The following is an 18,728-nucleotide window of genomic DNA, read 5'->3' as shown; positions in this document are numbered from 1 at the left end:
TTTTGGGTCTTTAAGGTGTTCTGAGTTAACCAGTAGATATAAAGTATTGGTTGTCATCTTGCTTCTCTAATATCTTCCCTTCTTATATAATTTGTGTTCAGGAATTCTTTTTTCTTCCAATGATAACTGGAGAACAATGAGACGGTTTGCTCTGTCAACACTTCGAGATTTTGGAATGGGGAAGGAAACCATCGAAAACAACATTTCTGAAGAATCAAATTTTTTGGTGGAAAAGTTCAAATCTTACAAAGGTTGGTGAATGGCTCCATTACACTTACTTTGTGCATATATTCAAGAAACAAGCTTACTGTGTCATAAGCCCATCAGTGGAGATGATTCTGAAAGTCCAACAACCATCTGGTGTCAACTTTACTACAAGGTGGGCCACATAAAACACCACCCTATTTTTCTTGATTGATTATTAGAGTCATATAATCATGGAATGTTAGAGTTGGAAGGAACCTCAAGGGTCAGCCCCCTGCTCAATGCAGGATTCACTAAACCATCTCAAACCAATGTCTGTTCAGCTTCTGTATAGAGATGGACAGAGTAGAGATGAGAAAATTTCTAGAAATTCCTTTTGGACAGATTCACTCAAATTTGGCAAAATCGGTGATTACATTTGTTCCAAATTGAGAAATACGTGCTTATAGAGGTGGCTGCATTCTTTCATTTGTATGTTGTGCAGTCATGGTAGGTCGCACCTGTCTACACTTGTTTTGTCCTGTACAGAGGTGCTTATCAGTTTTTTTAATTTATACCCTTGTCTTCTCACTGTCTTTCCAGGTGAACCCTTCGATAACCTGATGGATATGAATGCTGCTGTATCTAACATAATCGTCACCATCTTACTGAGTAGACGATTTGATTATGAAGATCCCATTATTTTGAAGTTGGTAAAGATGAATAATGAAAATGTCCGATTAGTCGGTACCCCAATGGCTTTGGTAAGCAGCTTAACACCATACTGTATTTGAGAAATAGCATTTTAGGCCATTCACAAGATTTTTAATGTGTGATTGGTGAGGCTGCATCCCATCATGTACCCTTAATGTTAAAATTATAATTTTCAAAACAGATTTCTCAACTGTGTTGTTGTCCCTTGCCAGTGAAAAGTTTGGAATGCCTTTCCATGCAATGTTTTCTCTTGCTTCTGTTGGAATGCACAAATTATAGATCCAGACTGAAGGCAAGAAAACAATGAAAGACCACATATGGCAAAAATAAGTAAAGAAACAATTCAAACCAGAATTTATGATGACCCTAAAAATCCTCAAAGTGCCACCTTTTATTCTAATGACAGCTCTAGACTATTTACACACTCAGCTTTATTAGGTGTCACCACAAATGGCTTTACAACAGTCTTGAAGAAGGTCCCCAGAGGTGCTGAGCACTTGTTGACTGCTTTGCCTTTACTCTGCATCCAACTTATCCCAGACCAATCAATTGGGTTAACATCGGGCAATTGTTGAGGTTATGTCATCGTTCACAGCACATCATCCCTCTCTCACATAGTCACATATCCCTCAAATAAACTAAACATGTTGTTTTGGTTCCTTGTCTTGTTGCAATACAACTTACCCAGTAAGCGTAAACCAGATAGCATGGCATATCTTTTCAGAATTTCATGGCAGCCATGCTGGCTAAGTATGCTTGAATTTTGAATAAATCATAATCAGTGTCACCAGCAAAGATCACCCACACCATCACACCTCCCCATCTATGCTGCTTGAGGGGCACCACATATCTAGAAATCATCCAACAAAGACATTGCTGAGCACAGAACAGATTTCCACTGATATTATGTCCAGTGCTTGTGCTATTTGTCCCACACAAGTCTACTCTTCTTGTTTGCAATGCACTGTAGTGGCTTCTTTGCAGCAATTCAACCATAAAGATCACTTCTCAAAGCCTAAGGCTACTTTCACACTTCCATCGGTACGGGGCCGTCGCAAACCATCAGTCCGACGTACTGACGGACGTTGTGCCAAATGCAGCACAACGTGGGCAGTGGATGCAGTTTTACAACGCATCCGCTGCCTATTGTGATGAGCGGGGAGGAGGGGGTGGAGTTCCGGACATGCGTGCGCGGTCAGAAATGGCGGACACGTCGCAAAAAAAAACGTCACATTGAACTTTTCTTGTCCGTCCAAAACACGACGTGTGTCAATCCGTCTCGATGCGTCGCCAATACAAGTCTACGGGAAAAAACGCATCTTGCGGAAATATTTGCAGGATGCGTTTTTTTCACAAAACATCACATTGTGACGGCCGTCAGAAAACGCTAGTGTGAAAGTAGCCTAATCTGGATGGTTGATGTTGATGTTTTCTGAAGTGCAATCAATTTGCAATTTCTGAAGCTAGTAAATCTGATGAACTTATCCTCTGCATAAAGGCTATTTATTTGACGTCCTTTCCTGGGGATGTCCTCATGATAGCAATTTATGGTTTTCACGATAGCACTTGAAGATATCTTTAAGGTTATTGCTAGTGATGAGCGAGCATGCTCGGAAGTGCTCGCCCAAGCATCTCGCTGCTCATGATGCTCGGCAAGCGCTGAGCATTTCCAGGGTTGTTAGGCAGGAGCTCGGGTCCCCACTTTGCATGCTTGGTGCTCTTTAGAGCACCAATCAACATGCAGGGATTGTCTTCCACACACTGCAATGCTGCAGCTATGTTTTTGTGGCATTACAGTTATTGGCTGGCCACACAGCATCATTAGGTCTATATCAGACTTGGTGCCGCCCTGCTCGTCACAGTCAGCTCCGGATATTGGCAGTGTAGGGAGAATTGCTTCAGACACAGGGACAGATTTGGTTGTGTATAAATGTTAGGCTGCAGTCACACACTACGTATAAAAAATTAGTTCATTTTACACAGACAAGAATCACAGAATTGTTCCCTGAACAGTGATCCGTATGTCATCCATGTGCAGTGCGAGGATACAATTTTCCTGCATCTAAGCATCTGTGTGACATCCGTATGGTATCCGTATGGCAAGGTTTTCTCGTCGGCTTGCAAAATGGACATATAATGGTTTCATGAACTCACATATTCGTGAAAACATATGTATAGTTATAGTTGATTACTGCAACACCCTCCTCTGTGGCTTCCCGGCTAACTCCCTTGCACCACTCCAGTCTGTCCTCAACTCTGCTGCTCTGCTAATCCACCTCTCTCCTAGCTACTCCATTGCTTATCCCCTCTGCAAATCCCTCCACTGGCTCCCCATTCCCAAATGAATCCAGTTCAAATTACTAACACTGATCTACAAAGACATCCATAACCTGTCCCCTTCCTATATCTCTGAACTAATCTCCCACTGTCTTCCCTCACGTAATCTTCGATCCTCGCAAGACCTCCTATTCTCCACCATACAAATTCTTTCCTCACACAACCACCTCCAAAATTTCTCTAGAATATCCCCCATCCTCTGGAATTCCACGCCTCAAAATGTCCAATTATCCACCACCCTTGGATCCTTCAGATGGAACCTGAAAACCCATCTCTTCAGGAAAGCCTACAGCCTGCAATAACCATTCTGCCGCCTCACCAACCACCCGAACTGCCGCCTCACCAACCACCCGAGCTGTTGCCTCCTCAACCACCCAAACTGCCGCGTCACCACCGCCAGAGCTGCCGCCTCATCAACCACCAGAGCTACCGCCTCACCAACCGCCAGAGCTACTGCCTTACCAACTGCCCGGGCTGCCACCTCACCAACCACCAGAGCTGCCGCCTCACCACCACCAGAGCTTCCGCTTCACCACCACCAGTGCTGCAGCACCCCGTCCTCAGGTTTCTTCCCCATTATACTGTAGAATGTAAGTCTGCAAGGACAGTGTCCTCTCCCCTCTGTACCTGTCAGTCATTGTAAATTTGTTTACTGTTAACGATATCTATAACCCTGTATGTAACCCCTTCTCTCATGTACGGCACCATGGAATTAATGGTGCTATATAAATAAATTATAACAATAATATAGTATATATTTATATATATATACATATATATGTCAGTAAGACATATATATATATATATATATATATATATATATATATATATATATATATGTATATATATATATATATATATATATATACATATATACAGTACAGACCAAAAGTTTGGACACACCTTCTCATTTAAAGATTTTTCTGTATTTTCATGACTATGAAAATTGTACATTCACACTGAAGGCATCAAAACTCTGAATTAACACATGTGGAATTATATACTTAACAAAAAAGTGTGAAACAACTGAAAATATATCTTATATTCTAGGTTCTTCAAAGTAGCCACCTTTTGCTTTGATGACTGCTTTGCACACTCTTGACATTCTCTTGATGAGCTTCAAGGGGTAGTCACCGGGAATAGTTTTCACTTCACAGGTGTGCCCTGTCAGGTTTAATAAGTGGGATTTCTTGCCTTATAAATGGGGTTGGGACCATAAGTTGTGTTGTGCAGAAGTCTGGTGGATACACAGCTTATAGTCCTACTGAATAGACTGTTAGAATTTGTATTATGGCAAGAAAAAAGCAGCTAAGTAAAGAAAAATGAGTGGCCATCATTACTTTAAGAAATGAAAGTCAGTCAGTCTGAAAAATTGGGAAAACTTTGAAAGTGTCACCAAGTGTAGTGGTAAAAACCATCAAGCGCTACAAAGAAACTGGCTCACATGAGGACCGCCACAGGAAAGGAAGACCAAGAGTCACCTCTGCTTCTGAGGATAGGTTTATCCGAGTCACCAGCCTCAGAAATTGCAGGTTAACAGCAGCTCATATTAGAGACCAGGTAAATGCCACACAGAGTTCTAGCAGCAGACACAACTCTACAACAACTGTTAAGAGGAGACTTTGTGCAGCAGGCCTTTATGGTAAAATAGCTGCTAGGAAACCACTGCTAAGGACAGGCAACAAGCAGAAAAGACTTGTTTGGGCAAAAGAACAAAAGGAATGGACATTAGACCAGTGGAAGTCTGTGCTTTGATCTGATGAGTCCAAATTGGAGATCTTTGGTTCCAACCACCGTGTCTTTGTGCAACGCAGAAAAGGTGAACGGATGGACTCTACATGCCTGGTTCCCACTGTGAAGCATGGAGGAGGTGTGATGGTGTGGGGGTGCTTTGCTGGTGACACTGTTGGGGATTTATTCAAAATTGAAGGCATACTGAACCAGCATGGCTACCACAGCATCTTGCCACGGCATGCTATTCCATCCGGTTTGCGTTTAGTTGGACCATCATTTATTTTTCAGCAGGACAATGACCCCAAACACACTTCCAGGCTGTGTGTATTTGACCAAGAAGGAGACTGATGGGGTGCTACACCAGATAACCTGGCCTCCACAGTCACCAGACCTGAACCCAATCAAGATGGTTTGGGGTGAGCTGGACCGCAGAGTGAAGGCAAAAGGGCCAACAAGTGCTAAGCATCACTGGGAACTCCTTCAAGATTGTTGAAAGACCATTCCCGATGACTACCTCATGAAGCTGATCGAAAGAATGCCAAGAGTGTCCAAAGCAGTCATCAAAGCAAATGGTGGCTACTTTGAATAACCTAGAATATAAGACATATTTTCAATTGGTTCACACTTTTTTGTCAAGTATATAATTCCACATGTGTTAATTCATAGTTTTGATGCCTTCAGTGTCAATGTACAATTTTCATAGTCATGAAAATACAGAAAAATCTTTAAATGAGAAGGTGTGTCCAAACCTTTGATCTGTACTGTATATATATATATATATATATATATATATATATATATATATATATATATATATATATGTGTATATACATATATATTTATACTTCATACAGAGATAGATAGCAGAATAGCCAGTAATTCAATTGTCGGCTTTTGCTAAATCATTACCGAACCCAACAGGATAACAGGATATGAGACATACATACAGACATACAAATAATGTTGAGCGATACCTTCCGATATTCGGATATATCGGTATCGGATTGTATCGGCCGATATAAAAAAATATCGGATATCGCTGATATCGATACCCGATACCAATGCAAGTCAATGGGACACAAATATCGGAATTAAAATAAGCCCTTTCTGTCCTTGTAAATCCCGTTACGGAGGGGGGAAGAGTGTGGGCGGTTCATGGTCAGAGACTGCGTGACTGTGTGTGACCGTGGGGGGGTCTGTGTGGGCCTGCCGGGGGTCTGTATGGGCCTCTCAGGGGGTCTGTGTGGCCTGCCGGGGGTCTGTGCGGCCTGCCGGGGATCTGTATGGGCCTCTTGGGGGGTCTGTGCAGCAGGCCCGGGGTCTGTGCGGCCTGCCAGGCGTCTGTACGGGCCTATTTGAAGGGTCTATGCGGCCTTCTGAGGGTCTGTACGGGCCTCTCTGAGGTCTGTGCGGCCTGTCGGGGTCTGTGAGGCCTGCCGGGGGTCTGTACGGGCCTCTCTCTACTGTAAAAAAAATAGTCTCTAGTCTCACTTTTGGCATTGCTGGGTGAGAAATTTTCCCATGCAGCAATTGCCATAAAGTGAGACTTTGAACTCTAGTAACCTCTCAGTGACGCACTGCAGGAGCCATTGTCTTCTGTCAGTGTGTCACTGAGGGTCCTATAGAGCATTGACATCACCCGATGTCACTGTTCTATAGGGGAGATCGTCGTGGGACACTCGTTATTAATTGGATTACGGCGGACAGGTAGTATGCGGTTTATTATTTTACATTTTTTGCAGGCGCTAAAGTATGATAAGTATGTTTAAATGAAGAATAGTAAAATATTTTTTCCTAATCTGTGTATGTTTTCTTAACCCTTTACTAGTATTGGATTGATAATGGATAGGCGTCTTACTGACGCCTTTCCGTTATTAACCCAGCTTAATGTCATCTTGCAATAGCAAGGTGATATTAACCTCTTATTATCCCATATCCCACGGCTACACAGGAGTGGGAAGAGAGGGGCTAAGTGCCGTAATTGGCACATTTAACAGATGCGCCATTTCTGGGGCAGCTGCGGACTGACCTAAACATTTTTCTCAGTCCAATATGGATCCCATTGCTGGTTTGGCTGGACAATTGCAGCAGCTCAGTCTAGAGGTGGCTGACCTCCGCTTGGCGGTGGTACAGCGCATTCCAGCGGCCACTGCATGGGTTGCCGCACCTCCACAAGCTGCACTAGAGCCTAAGATTGAATTACCTGACAGGTTCTCTAGGGGCGCAACAAGTTTGTTACATTCAGGGAGGCCTGTAAATTATACTTTAAGTTGCCTCCCTGTTATGATAAGGTAATTCAGTACCACAATGGACATAGAAGTCAGAGCACATACAGTGACCTGACAATAACCCAAAAACATAGAACGAGCTCTGAGACGTGGGAACTCTGCTGACCGCAATCCCTAATCCTCTCCAACCACACTAGAGGCAGCCGTGGATTGCGCCTAACGCTCCCTATGCAACACGGCACAGCCTGAGAAACTAGCTAGCCTGAAGATAGAAAATAAGCCTACCTTGCCTCAGAGAAATACCCCAAAGGAAAAGGCAGCCCCCACATATAATGACTGTGAGTTAAGATGAAAAGACAAACGTAGAGATGCAATAGATTTAGCAAAGTGAGGCCCGACTTTCTGAACAGAGCGAGGATAGGAAAGGTAACTTTGCGGTCAACACAAAACCCTACAAAAACCACGCAAAGGGGGCAAAAAGACCCTCCGTACCGAACTAACGGCACGGAGGTACACCCTCTGCGTCCCAGAGCTTCCAGCAAGCAAGGAAACAATATTAAGCAAGCTGGACAGAAAAAATAGCAAACAAAATAGCAAAAGCTGAACTTAGCTATGCAGAGCAGCAGGCCACAGGAACGATCCAGGAGGAAACAGGTCCAATACTAGAACATTGACTGGAGGCCAGGATCAAAGCACTAGGTGGAGTTAAATAGTGCAGCACCTAACGACATCACCACATCACCTGAGGAAGGAAACTCAGAAGCCGCAGTACCACTCTCCTCCACCAACGGAAGCTCACAGAGAGAATCAGCCGAAGTACCACTTGTGACCACAGGAGGGAGCTCTGCCACAGAATTCACAACAGTACCCCCCCCTTGAGGAGGGGTCACCGAACCCTCACCAGAGCCCCCAGGATGACCAGGATGAGCCATATGAAAGGCACGAACAAGATCAGGAGCATGGACATCAGAGGCAAAGACCCAGGAATTATCTTCCTGAGCATAACCCTTCCACTTAACCAGATACTGAAGTTTCCATCTTGAAACACGAGAATCCAAAATCTTCTCCACAATATACTCCAACTCCCCCTCCACCAAAACCGGGGCAGGAGGATCAACAGATGGAACCATAGGTGCCACGTATCTCCGCAACAATGACCTATGGAATACGTTATGTATGGAAAAAGAATCTGGAAGGGTCAGACGAAAAGACACAGGAGTAAGAACCTCAGAAATCCTATACGGACCAATGAAACGAGGTTTAAACTTAAGAGAGGAAACCTTCATAGGAATATGACGAGAAGATAACCAAACCAAATCCCCAACACGAAGTCGAGGACCCACACAGCGTCTGCGATTAGCGAAACGTTGAGCCTTCTCCTGGGACAAGGTCAAATTGTCCACTACATGAGTCCAAATCTGCTGCAACCTGTCCACCACAGTATCCACACCAGGACAGTCCGAAGACTCAACCTGCCCTGAAGAGAAACGAGGATGGAACCCAGAGTTGCAGAAAAACGGCGAAACCAAGGTAGCCGAGCTGGCCCGATTATTAAGGGCGAACTCAGCCAAAGGCAGAAAGGACACCCAGTCATCCTGATCAGCAGAAACAAAGCATCTCAGATATGTTTCCAAGGTCTAATTGGTTCGTTCGGTCTGGCCATTAGTTTGAGGATGGAAAGCCGAGGAAAAAGACAAGTCAATGCCCATCCTAGCACAAAAGGCTCGCCAAAACCTCGAAACAAACTGGGAACCTCTGTCAGAAACGATATTCTCTGGAATGCCATGTAAACGAACCACATGCTGGAAGAACAATGGCACCAAATCAGAGGAGGAAGGTAATTTAGACAAGGGTACCAAATGGACCATCTTAGAGAAGCGATCACAGACCACCCAAATGACTGACATCTTTTGAGAGACGGGAAGATCTGAAATAAAATCCATAGAGATATGTGTCCAAGGCTTCTTCGGGACCGGCAAGGGCAAAAGCAACCCACTGGCACGAGAACAGCAGGGCTTAGCCCGAGCACAAATCCCACAGGACTGCACAAAAGAACGCACATCCCGCGACAGAGATGGCCACCAAAAGGATCTAGCCACTAACTCTCTGGTACCAAAGATCCCAGGATGACCAGCCAACACCGAACAATGAACCTCAGAGATAACTTTATTTGTCCACCTATCTGGGACAAACAGTCTCTCCGCTGGGCAACGATCAGGTTTATTAGCCTGAAATTTTTGCAGCACCCGCCGCAAATCAGGGGAGATGGCAGACACAATAACTCCCTCTTTGAGAATACCCGCCGGCTCAGACAAACCCGGAGAGTCGGGCGCAAAACTCCTAGACAGAGCATCCGCCTTCACATTTTTAGAGCCCGGAAGGTACGAAATCACAAAGTCAAAACGGGCAAAAAATAGCGACCAACGAGCCTGTCTAGGATTCAACCGCTTGGCAGACTCGAGATAAGTCAAGTTCTTATGATCAGTCAATACCACCACGCGATGCTTAGCTCCTTCAAGCCAATGACGCCACTCCTCGAATGCCCACTTCATGGCCAGTAACTCTCGATTGCCAACATCATAATTTCGCTCAGCAGGCGAAAACTTCCTGGAAAAGAAGGCGCATGGTTTCATCACCGTGCAATCAGAACTTCTCTGCGACAAAACAGCCCCTGCTCCAATCTCAGAAGCATCAACCTCGACCTGGAATGGAAGCGAAACATCTGGCTGACACAACACAGGGGCAGAAGAAAAACGACGCTTCAACTCTTGAAAAGCTTCCACAGCAGCAGAAGACCAATTGACCACATCAGCACCCTTCTTGGTCAAATCGGTCAATGGTTTAGCAATACTAGAAAAATTGCAGATGAAGCGACGATAAAAATTAGCAAAGCCCAGGAACTTTTGCAGACTTTTCAGAGATGTCGGCTGAGTCCAATCATGGATGGCTTGGACCTTAACAGGGTCCATCTCGATAGTAGAAGGGGAAAAGATGAACCCCAAAAATGAAACCTTCTGAACACCAAAGAGACACTTTGATCCCTTCACAAACAAAGAATTAGCACGCAGGACCTGAAACACCGTTCTGACCTGCTTCACATGAGACTCCCAATCATCCGAGAAGATCAAAATGTCATCCAAGTACACAATCAGGAATTTATCCAGGTACTCTCGAAAGATGTCATGCATAAAGGACTGAAACACTGATGGAGCATTGGCAAGTCCGAATGGCATAACTAGATACTCAAAATGGCCCTCTGGCGTATTAAATGCAATTTTCCATTCATCGCCTTGCTTAATACGCACAAGATTATACGCACCACGAAGATCTATCTTGGTGAACCAACTAGCCCCCTTAATCCGAGCAAACAAATCAGATAACAACGGCAAGGGGTACTGAAATTTAACCGTGATCTTATTTAGAAGGCGGTAATCTATACAAGGTCTCAGCGAACCATCCTTCTTGGCCACAAAATAGAACCCTGCTCCTAATGGCGACGATGACGGGCGAATATGCCCCTTCTCCAAGGACTCCTTCACATAACTCCGCATAGCGGCGTGCTCAGGCACAGATAAATTAAACAGTCGACCATTTGGGAATTTACTACCAGGAATCAAATCGATAGCACAATCACAATCCCTATGCGGAGGTAGGGTATCGGACTTGGGCTCATCAAATACATCCGGGTAATCAGACAAGAACTCTGCAACCTCAGAAGGGGTGGATGACGAAATAGACAGAAATGGGACATCACCATGTACCCCCTGACAACCCCAGCTGGACACAGACATGGATTTCCAATCTAATACTGGATTATGGACTTGTAGCCATGGCAACCCCAACACGACCACATCATGCAGATTATGCAACACCAGAAAGCGAATAACCTCCTGATGTGCAGGAGCCATGCACATGGTCAGCTGGGTCCAGTACTGAGGCTTATTCTTGGCCAAAGGCGTAGCATCAATTCCTCTCAATGGAATAGGACACTGCAAGGGCTCCAAGAAAAACCCACAACGCCTAGCATACTCCAAGTCCATCAAATTCAGGGCAGCGCCTGAATCCACAAATGCCATGACAGAATAAGATGACAAATAGCAGATCAAGGTAACGGACAAAAGAAATTTTGACTGTACCATACCAATGGTGGCAGACCTAGCGAACCGCTTAGTGCGCTTAGTACAATTAGAGAAAGCATGAGTGGAATCACCACAATAGAAACACAGCCCATTCAGACGTCTGTGTTCTTGCCGTTGAACTCTGGTCAAAGTCCTATCGCACTGCATAGGCTCAGGTTTATGCTCAGATAATACCGCCAAATGGTGCACAGATTTACGCTCACGCAAGCGTCGACCGATCTGAATGGCCAAAGACATAGACTCATTCAGACCAGCAGGCATAGGAAATCCCACCATGACATCCTTAAGGGCTTCAGAGAGACCCTTTCTGAAAATAGCTGCAAGCGCACCTTCATTCCATTGAGTGAGTACTGACCACTTTCTAAGTTTCTGACAATATACCTCTATCTCATCCTGACCCTGACACAGAGCCAGCAAATTTTTCTCTGCCTGATCCACTGAATTAGGCTCATCGTACAGCAATCCGAGCGCCAGGAAAAATGCATCGATATTACTTAATGCAGGATCTCCTGACGCAAGAGAAAATGCCCAGTCCTGAGGGTCGCCACGTAAAAAAGAAATAATGATCCTAACTTGTTGAACTGGGTCACCAGAGGAGCGAGGTTTCAAAGCCAGAAATAGTTTACAATTATTTTTGAAACTCAGAAATTTAGTTCTATCTCCAAAAAACAAATCAGGAATAGGAATTCTTGGTTCTAACAGAGAATTCTGAGCCACAAAGTCTTGAATATTTTGTACTCTTGCCGTGAGCTGATCCACACATGAAGACAAACCTTTAATGTCTATTGCTACACCTGTGTCCTGAACCACCCAAATGTCTAGGGGAAAAAAAAGGCAAAACACAGTGCAGAGAAAACTTCAGAACTTCTTTATTCCCTCTATTGAGAATCATTAGTACTTTTGGCCTCCAGTACTGTTATGATAAGGTAATTCAGTACCACAATGGACATAGAAGTCAGAGCACATACAGTGACCTGACAATAACCCAAAAACATAGAACGAGCTCTGAGACGTGGGAACTCTGCTGACCGCAATCCCTAATCCTCTCCAACCACACTAGAGGCAGCCGTGGATTGCGCCTAACGCTCCCTATGCAACTCGGCACAGCCTGAGAAACTAGCTAGCCTGAAGATAGAAAATAAGCCTACCTTGCCTCAGAGAAATACCCCAAAGGAAAAGGCAGCCCCCACATATAATGACTGTGAGTTAAGATGAAAAGACAAACGTAGAGATGAAATAGATTTAGCAAAGTGAGGCCCGACTTTCTGAACAGAGCGAGGATATGAAAGGTAACTTTGCGGTCAAAACAAAACCCTACAAAAACCACGCAAAGGGGGCAAAAAGACCCTCCGTACCGAACTAACGGCACGGAGGTACACCCTCTGCGTCCCAGAGCTTCCAGCAAGCAAGAAAACAATATTAAGCAAGCTGGACAGAAAAAATAGCAAACAAAATAGCAAAAGCTGAACTTAGCTATGCAGAGCAGCAGGCCACAGGAACGATCCAGGAGGAAACAGGTCCAATACTAGAACATTGACTGGAGGCCAGGATCAAAGCACTAGGTGGAGTTAAATAGAGCAGCACCTAACGACATCACCACATCACCTGAGGAAGGAAACTCAGAAGCCGCAGTACCACTCTCCTCCACCAACGGAAGCTCACAGAGAGAATCAGCCGAAGTACCACTTGTGACCACAGGAGGGAGCTCTGCCACAGAATTCACAACATAGTAACATAGTAACATAGTAACATAGTTAGTAAGGCCGAAAAAAGACATTTGTCCATCCAGTTCAGCCTAAATTCCATCATAATAAATCTACGTCCTTCTACAGAACCTAATAATTGTATGACACAATATTGTTCTGCTCCAGGAAGACATCCAGGCCTCTCTTGAACCCCTCGACTGAGTTCGCCATCACCACCTCCTCAGGCAAGCAATTCCAGATTCTCACTGCCCTAACAGTAAAGAATCCTCTTCTATGTTGGTGGAAAAACCTTCTCTCCTCCAGACGCAAAGAATGCCCCCTTGTGCCCGTCACCTTCCTTGGTATAAACAGATCCTCAGCGAGATATTTGTATTGTGCCCTTATATACTTATACATGGTTATTAGATCGCCCCTCAGTCGTCTTTTTTCTAGACTAAATAATCCTAATTTCGCTAATCTATCTGGGTATTGTAGTTCTCCCATCCCCTTTATTAATTTTGTTGCCCTCCTTTGTACTCTCTCTAGTTCCATTATATCCTTCTTGAGCACCGGTGCCCAAAACTGGACACAGTACTCCATGTGCGGTCTAACTAGGGATTGTACAGAGGCAGTATAATGCTCTCATCATGTGTATCCAGACCTCTTTTAATGCACCCCATGATCCTGTTTGCCTTGGCAGCTGCTGCCTGGCACTGGCTGCCCCAGGTAAGTTTATCATTAACTAGGATCCCCAAGTCCTTCTCCCTGTCAGATTTACCCAGTGGTTTCCCGTTCAGTGTGTAATGGTGATATTGATTCCTTCTTCCCATGTGTATAACCTTACATTTATCATTGTTAAACCTCATCTGCCACCTTTCAGCCCAAGTTTCCAACTTATCCAGATCCATCTGTAGCAGAATACTATCTTCTCTTGTATTAACTGCTTTACATAGTTTTGTATCATCTGCAAATATCGATATTTTACTGTGTAAACCTTCTACCAGATCATTAATGAATATGTTGAAGAGAACAGGTCCCAATACTGACCCCTGCGGTACCCCACTGGTCACATCGACCCAGTTAGAGACTATACCATTTATAACCACCCTCTGCTTTCTATCACTAAGCCAGTTACTAACCCATTTACACACATTTTCCCCCAGACCAAGCATTCTCATTTTGTGTACCAACCTCTTGTGCGTCACGGTATCAAACGCTTTGGAAAAATCGAGATATACCACGTCCAATGACTCACCGTGGTCCAGCCTATAGCTTACCTCTTCATAAAAACTGATTAGATTGGTTTGACAGGAGCGATTTCTCATAAACCCATGCTGATATGGAGTTAAACAGTTATTCTCATTGAGATAATCCAGAATAACATCCCTCAGAAACCCTTCAAATATTTTACCAACAATAGAGGTTAGACTTACTGGCCTATAATTTCCAGGTTCACTTTTAGAGCCCTTTTTGAATATTGGCACCACATTTGCCACGCGCCAATCCTGCGGAACAGACCCTGTCGCTATAGAGTCCCTAAAAATAAGAAATAATGGTTTATCTATTACATTACTTAGTTCTCTTAGTACTCGTGGGTGTATGCCATCCGGACCCGGAGATTTATCTATTTTAATCTTATTTAGCCGGTTTCGCACCTCTTCTTGGGTTAGATTGGTGACCCTTAATATAGGGTTTTCATTGTTTCTTGGGATTTCACCTAGCATTTCATTTTCCACCGTGAATACCGTGGAGAAGAAGGTGTTTAATATGTTAGCTTTTTCCTCATCATCTACAACCATTCTTTCCTCACTATTTTTTAAGGGGCCTACATTTTCAGTTTTTATTCTTTTACTATTGATATAGTTGAAGAACAGTTTGGGATTAGTTTTACTCTCCTTAGCAATGTGCTTCTCTGTTTCCTTTTTGGCAGCTTTAATTAGTTTTTTAGATAAAGTATTTTTCTCCCTATAGTTTTTTAGAGCTTCAATGGTGCCATCCTGCTTTAGTAGTGCAAATGCTTTCTTTTTACTGTTAATTGCCTGTCTAACTTCTTTGTTTAGCCACATTGGGTTTTTCCTATTTCTAGTCCTTTTATTCCCACAAGGTATAAACCGCTTACAGTGCCTATTTAGGATGTTCTTAAACATTTCCCATTTATTATCTGTATTCTTATTTCTGAGGATATTGTCCCAGTCTACCAGATTAAGGGCATCTCTAAGCTGGTCAAACTTTGCCTTCCTAAAGTTCAGTGTTTTTGTGACTCCCTGACAAGTCCCCCTAGTGAAAGACAGGTGAAACTGTACAATATTGTGGTCGCTATTTCCTAGATGCCCAACCACCTGCAGATTTGTTATTCTGTCAGGTCTATTAGATAGTATTAGGTCTAAAAGTGCTGCTCCTCTGGTTGGATTCTGCACCAATTGTGAAAGATAATTTTTCTTGGTTATTAGGAGAAACCTGTTGCCTTTATGGGTTTCACAGGTTTCTGTTTCCCAGTTAATATCCGGGTAATCCGGGTAATATCCCACACTTCAGGTTTCGAGGAGCAGAAGGTCGGGATTGTAATCTCGCTCTTACAAGGCGATCCCCAGGCCTGGGCTTTTTCACTTCCCGCTGATGCCTTGCCGTTACACACTGTGGAGGAGATCTTTTGAGTCTTGGGTCATGTGTATGATGATCCTGACCGCATCTACCTCGCTGAGTCCACAATACGTCTCCTCCACTAGGGAGACCGGACAGTGGAGGATTACTGCTGAGTTTTGGAGATGGGCTACTGATGCTATGTGGAATGATCCCACACTTCGCAGTCAATTTTATCAGGGATTATCTGATAAGATTAAAGATGCCTTCGCCTTACAGGAGAGACCAGCTACTCTAGAGGCTGCTACAGTCATGGCCAAAAGTATTGACACCCCTGCAATTCTGTCAGGCTGGTTTCACATTTGCGTTTTTTTGGGTGCGTTTTTGCGGTAAAAAACGCAAAAAAAACGCATGGTGAAAAAACGCATGTAAACGCGTGCAAATGATGAGGTTTTTTTTACTCGTGCGTTTTTGCATGTGGTGAAAAAAACGCGGCGTTTTGACGCGTTTACATGCGTTTTTTCATGCGTTTGCATTTTTTAATCGCATGCTGAGAAATGTGTGACAGCTGCCAATCATCAAAATAAAGTAAAAAACCCACTATAAACAGAAATAGTTAGGGTTAGGGTTAGGGGTAGGGATCATAACCCTAACCCTAACCCTCAAGGGATCCTAACCCTAACCCTACTGCTAACCCTAACCCTAAAGGGATCCTACCCCTACCCCTAACCCTAACCCTAACCCTACCTCTAACCCTAAGGGATCCTAACCCTACCCCTACCCCTAACCCTACCCCTAACCCTAAAGGGGTTAGGGTTAGGGTTAGGGGTAGGGGTAGGGTTAGGGTTAGGGGTCGGGTTAGGATCCCATAGGGTTAGGGTTAGGGGTAGGGTTAGGGGTAGGGTTAGGGGTAGGGTTATGCTTAAGATCCCTTAGGGTTAGGGGTAGGGTTAGGGTTAGGGGTAGGGTTAGGGGTAGGGTTAGGGGTAGGGTTATGGTTAGGACCCCTTAGGGTTAGGGTTAGGGGTAGGGTTAGGGGTAGGGTTAGGGTTAGGATCCCTTTGTCACCTTTATGTTGGGGGGTGGCATATCAGTGTTTTCTAGTTTTTTTATATAAAAACGCATGCGTTTTTTAACGCAAAAAAACGCATGCACAAAAAAACGCATGCGTCCCCATTGACTCCAATGTATTTTTTGACCCAAAAAAAAACCGCATGAAAACGCATGCGTTTTTTTTTTTGGTCCAAAAAATGCTCTAAAAAATACTACAAGTTGCATTTCTGAAAAAGAACGCATGCAGCAAAAAAACGCATGCGTTTTAAAACGCGACCAAACGCGTACAACAAAAAACGCATGCGTTTTCAATGTTAAACATAGGGAAAAAAGCATGCGTTTTTTGTGCAAAAAACGCTGCAGACAAAAACGCAAGTGTGAAACCACCCTCAGATAATACTCATTTTCTTCCTGAAAATGATTGCAAACACAAATTATTTGGTATTATTATCTTCATTTAATTTGTCTTAAATGAAAAAACACAAAAAGAGTTGTCCTAAAGCTAAATTGGATATAATTCCACACCAAACATAAAAAAGGGGTGGACAAAATTATTGGCACTGTTCGAAAAATCATGTGATGCTTCTCTAATTTGTGTAATTAACAGCACCTGTAACTTACCTGTGGCACCTAACAGGTGTTGGCAATAATTAAATCACACTTGCAGCCAGGTGACATGGATTAAAGTTGACTCAATCTCTGTCATGTGTCTTGGTGTGTACCACATTGAGCATGGAGAAAAGAAAGAAGACCAAAGAACTGTCTGAGGACTTGAGAAACCAAATTGTGAGGAAGCATGAGCAATCTCAAGTCTACAAGTCCATCTCCAAAGACCTGAATGTTCCTGTGTCTACCATGCGCAGTGTCATCAAGAAGTTGAAAGCCCATGGCACTGTGGCTAACCTCCCTAGATGTGGACGGAATGAAAAATTGACAAGAGATTTCAACGCAAGATTGTGCGGATGTTGGATAAAGAACCTCGACTAACATCAAAACAAGTTCAAGCTGCCCTGCAGTCCGAGGGTACAACACTGTCAACCCGTACTATTCGTCGGCGTCTGAATGAAAAGGGACTGTATGGTAGGAGACCCAGGAAGACCCCACTTCTTACCCCGGGACATAAAAAAGCCAGGCTGAAGTTTGCCAAAACTTACCTGAAAAAGCCTAAAACGTTTTGGAAGAATGTTCTCTGGTCGGATGAGACAAAAGTAGAGCTTTTTGGGCAAAGGCATCAACATAGAGTTTACAGGAGAAAAAAAGAGGCATTCAAAGAAAAGAATACGGTCCCTACAGTCAAACATGGCGGAGGTTCCCTGATGTTTTGGGGTTGCTTTGCTGCCTCTGGCACTGGACTGCTTGACCGTGTGCATGGCATTATGAAGTCTGAAGACTACCAACAAATTTTGCAGCATAATGTAGGGCCCAGTGCGAGGAAGCTTGGTCTCCCTCAGAGGTCATGGGTCTTCCAGCAGGACAATAACCCAAAACACACTTCAAAAAGCACTTGAAAATGGTTTGAGAGAAAGCACTGGAGACTTCTAAAGTGGCCAGCAATGAGTCCAGACCTGAATCCCATAGAACAGGGGTGTCAAACTGCATTCCTCAAGGGCTGCAAACAGGTCATGTTTTCAGGATTTCCTTGTACTGCACAGGTGATAATTTAATCACCTACACACATAATGATTGCAGCACCTTGTGCAAAGCTAAGGAAATCTTGAAAACACGCTTGGTTTGCGGCCCTCGAGGAATGCAGTTTGACACCCCTGCCATAGAACACCTGTGGAGAGATCTAAAAATGGCAGTTTGGAGAAGGCACCCTTCAAATATCAGGGACCTGGAGCAGTTTGCCAAAGAAGAATGGTCTAAAATTCCAGCAGAGCATTGTAAGAAACTCAATGATGGTTACCGGAAGCTGTTAGTCGCAGTTATTTTGGCTAAAAGTTGTGCAACCAAGTATTAGGCTGAGGGTGCCAATACTTTTGTCTGGCCCATTTTTGGAGTTTTGTGTGAAATGATCAATGTTTTGCTTTTTGCTTCATTCTCTTTTGTGTTTTTTCATTTAAGACAAATTAAAT

General features: G+C 43.9%; 1 protein-coding gene across 2 annotated transcripts in view; it reads left to right on the top strand.

The window, feature by feature from the left end:
• LOC138638730 (cytochrome P450 2K6-like) overlaps positions 1 to 18,728 on the top strand; it is a 147,175-nt gene that overhangs the window by 84,431 nt on the left and 44,016 nt on the right. For both annotated transcript variants that reach the window (XM_069728268.1, XM_069728269.1), the window contains exons 4-5: positions 102 to 251; positions 787 to 947. In XM_069728268.1, coding sequence (XP_069584369.1) covers positions 102 to 251; positions 787 to 947 — 311 coding nt within the window. The remainder of the gene's footprint in view (positions 1 to 101; positions 252 to 786; positions 948 to 18,728) is intronic.

The sequence above is a fragment of the Ranitomeya imitator genome, chromosome 5 (assembly GCF_032444005.1).
Source record: "Ranitomeya imitator isolate aRanImi1 chromosome 5, aRanImi1.pri, whole genome shotgun sequence".
NCBI lineage: Eukaryota > Metazoa > Chordata > Amphibia > Anura > Dendrobatidae > Ranitomeya > Ranitomeya imitator.
The sequence above is the reverse complement of the archived record's forward strand: the minus strand, read 5'-3'. Positions and strand labels throughout refer to the sequence as shown.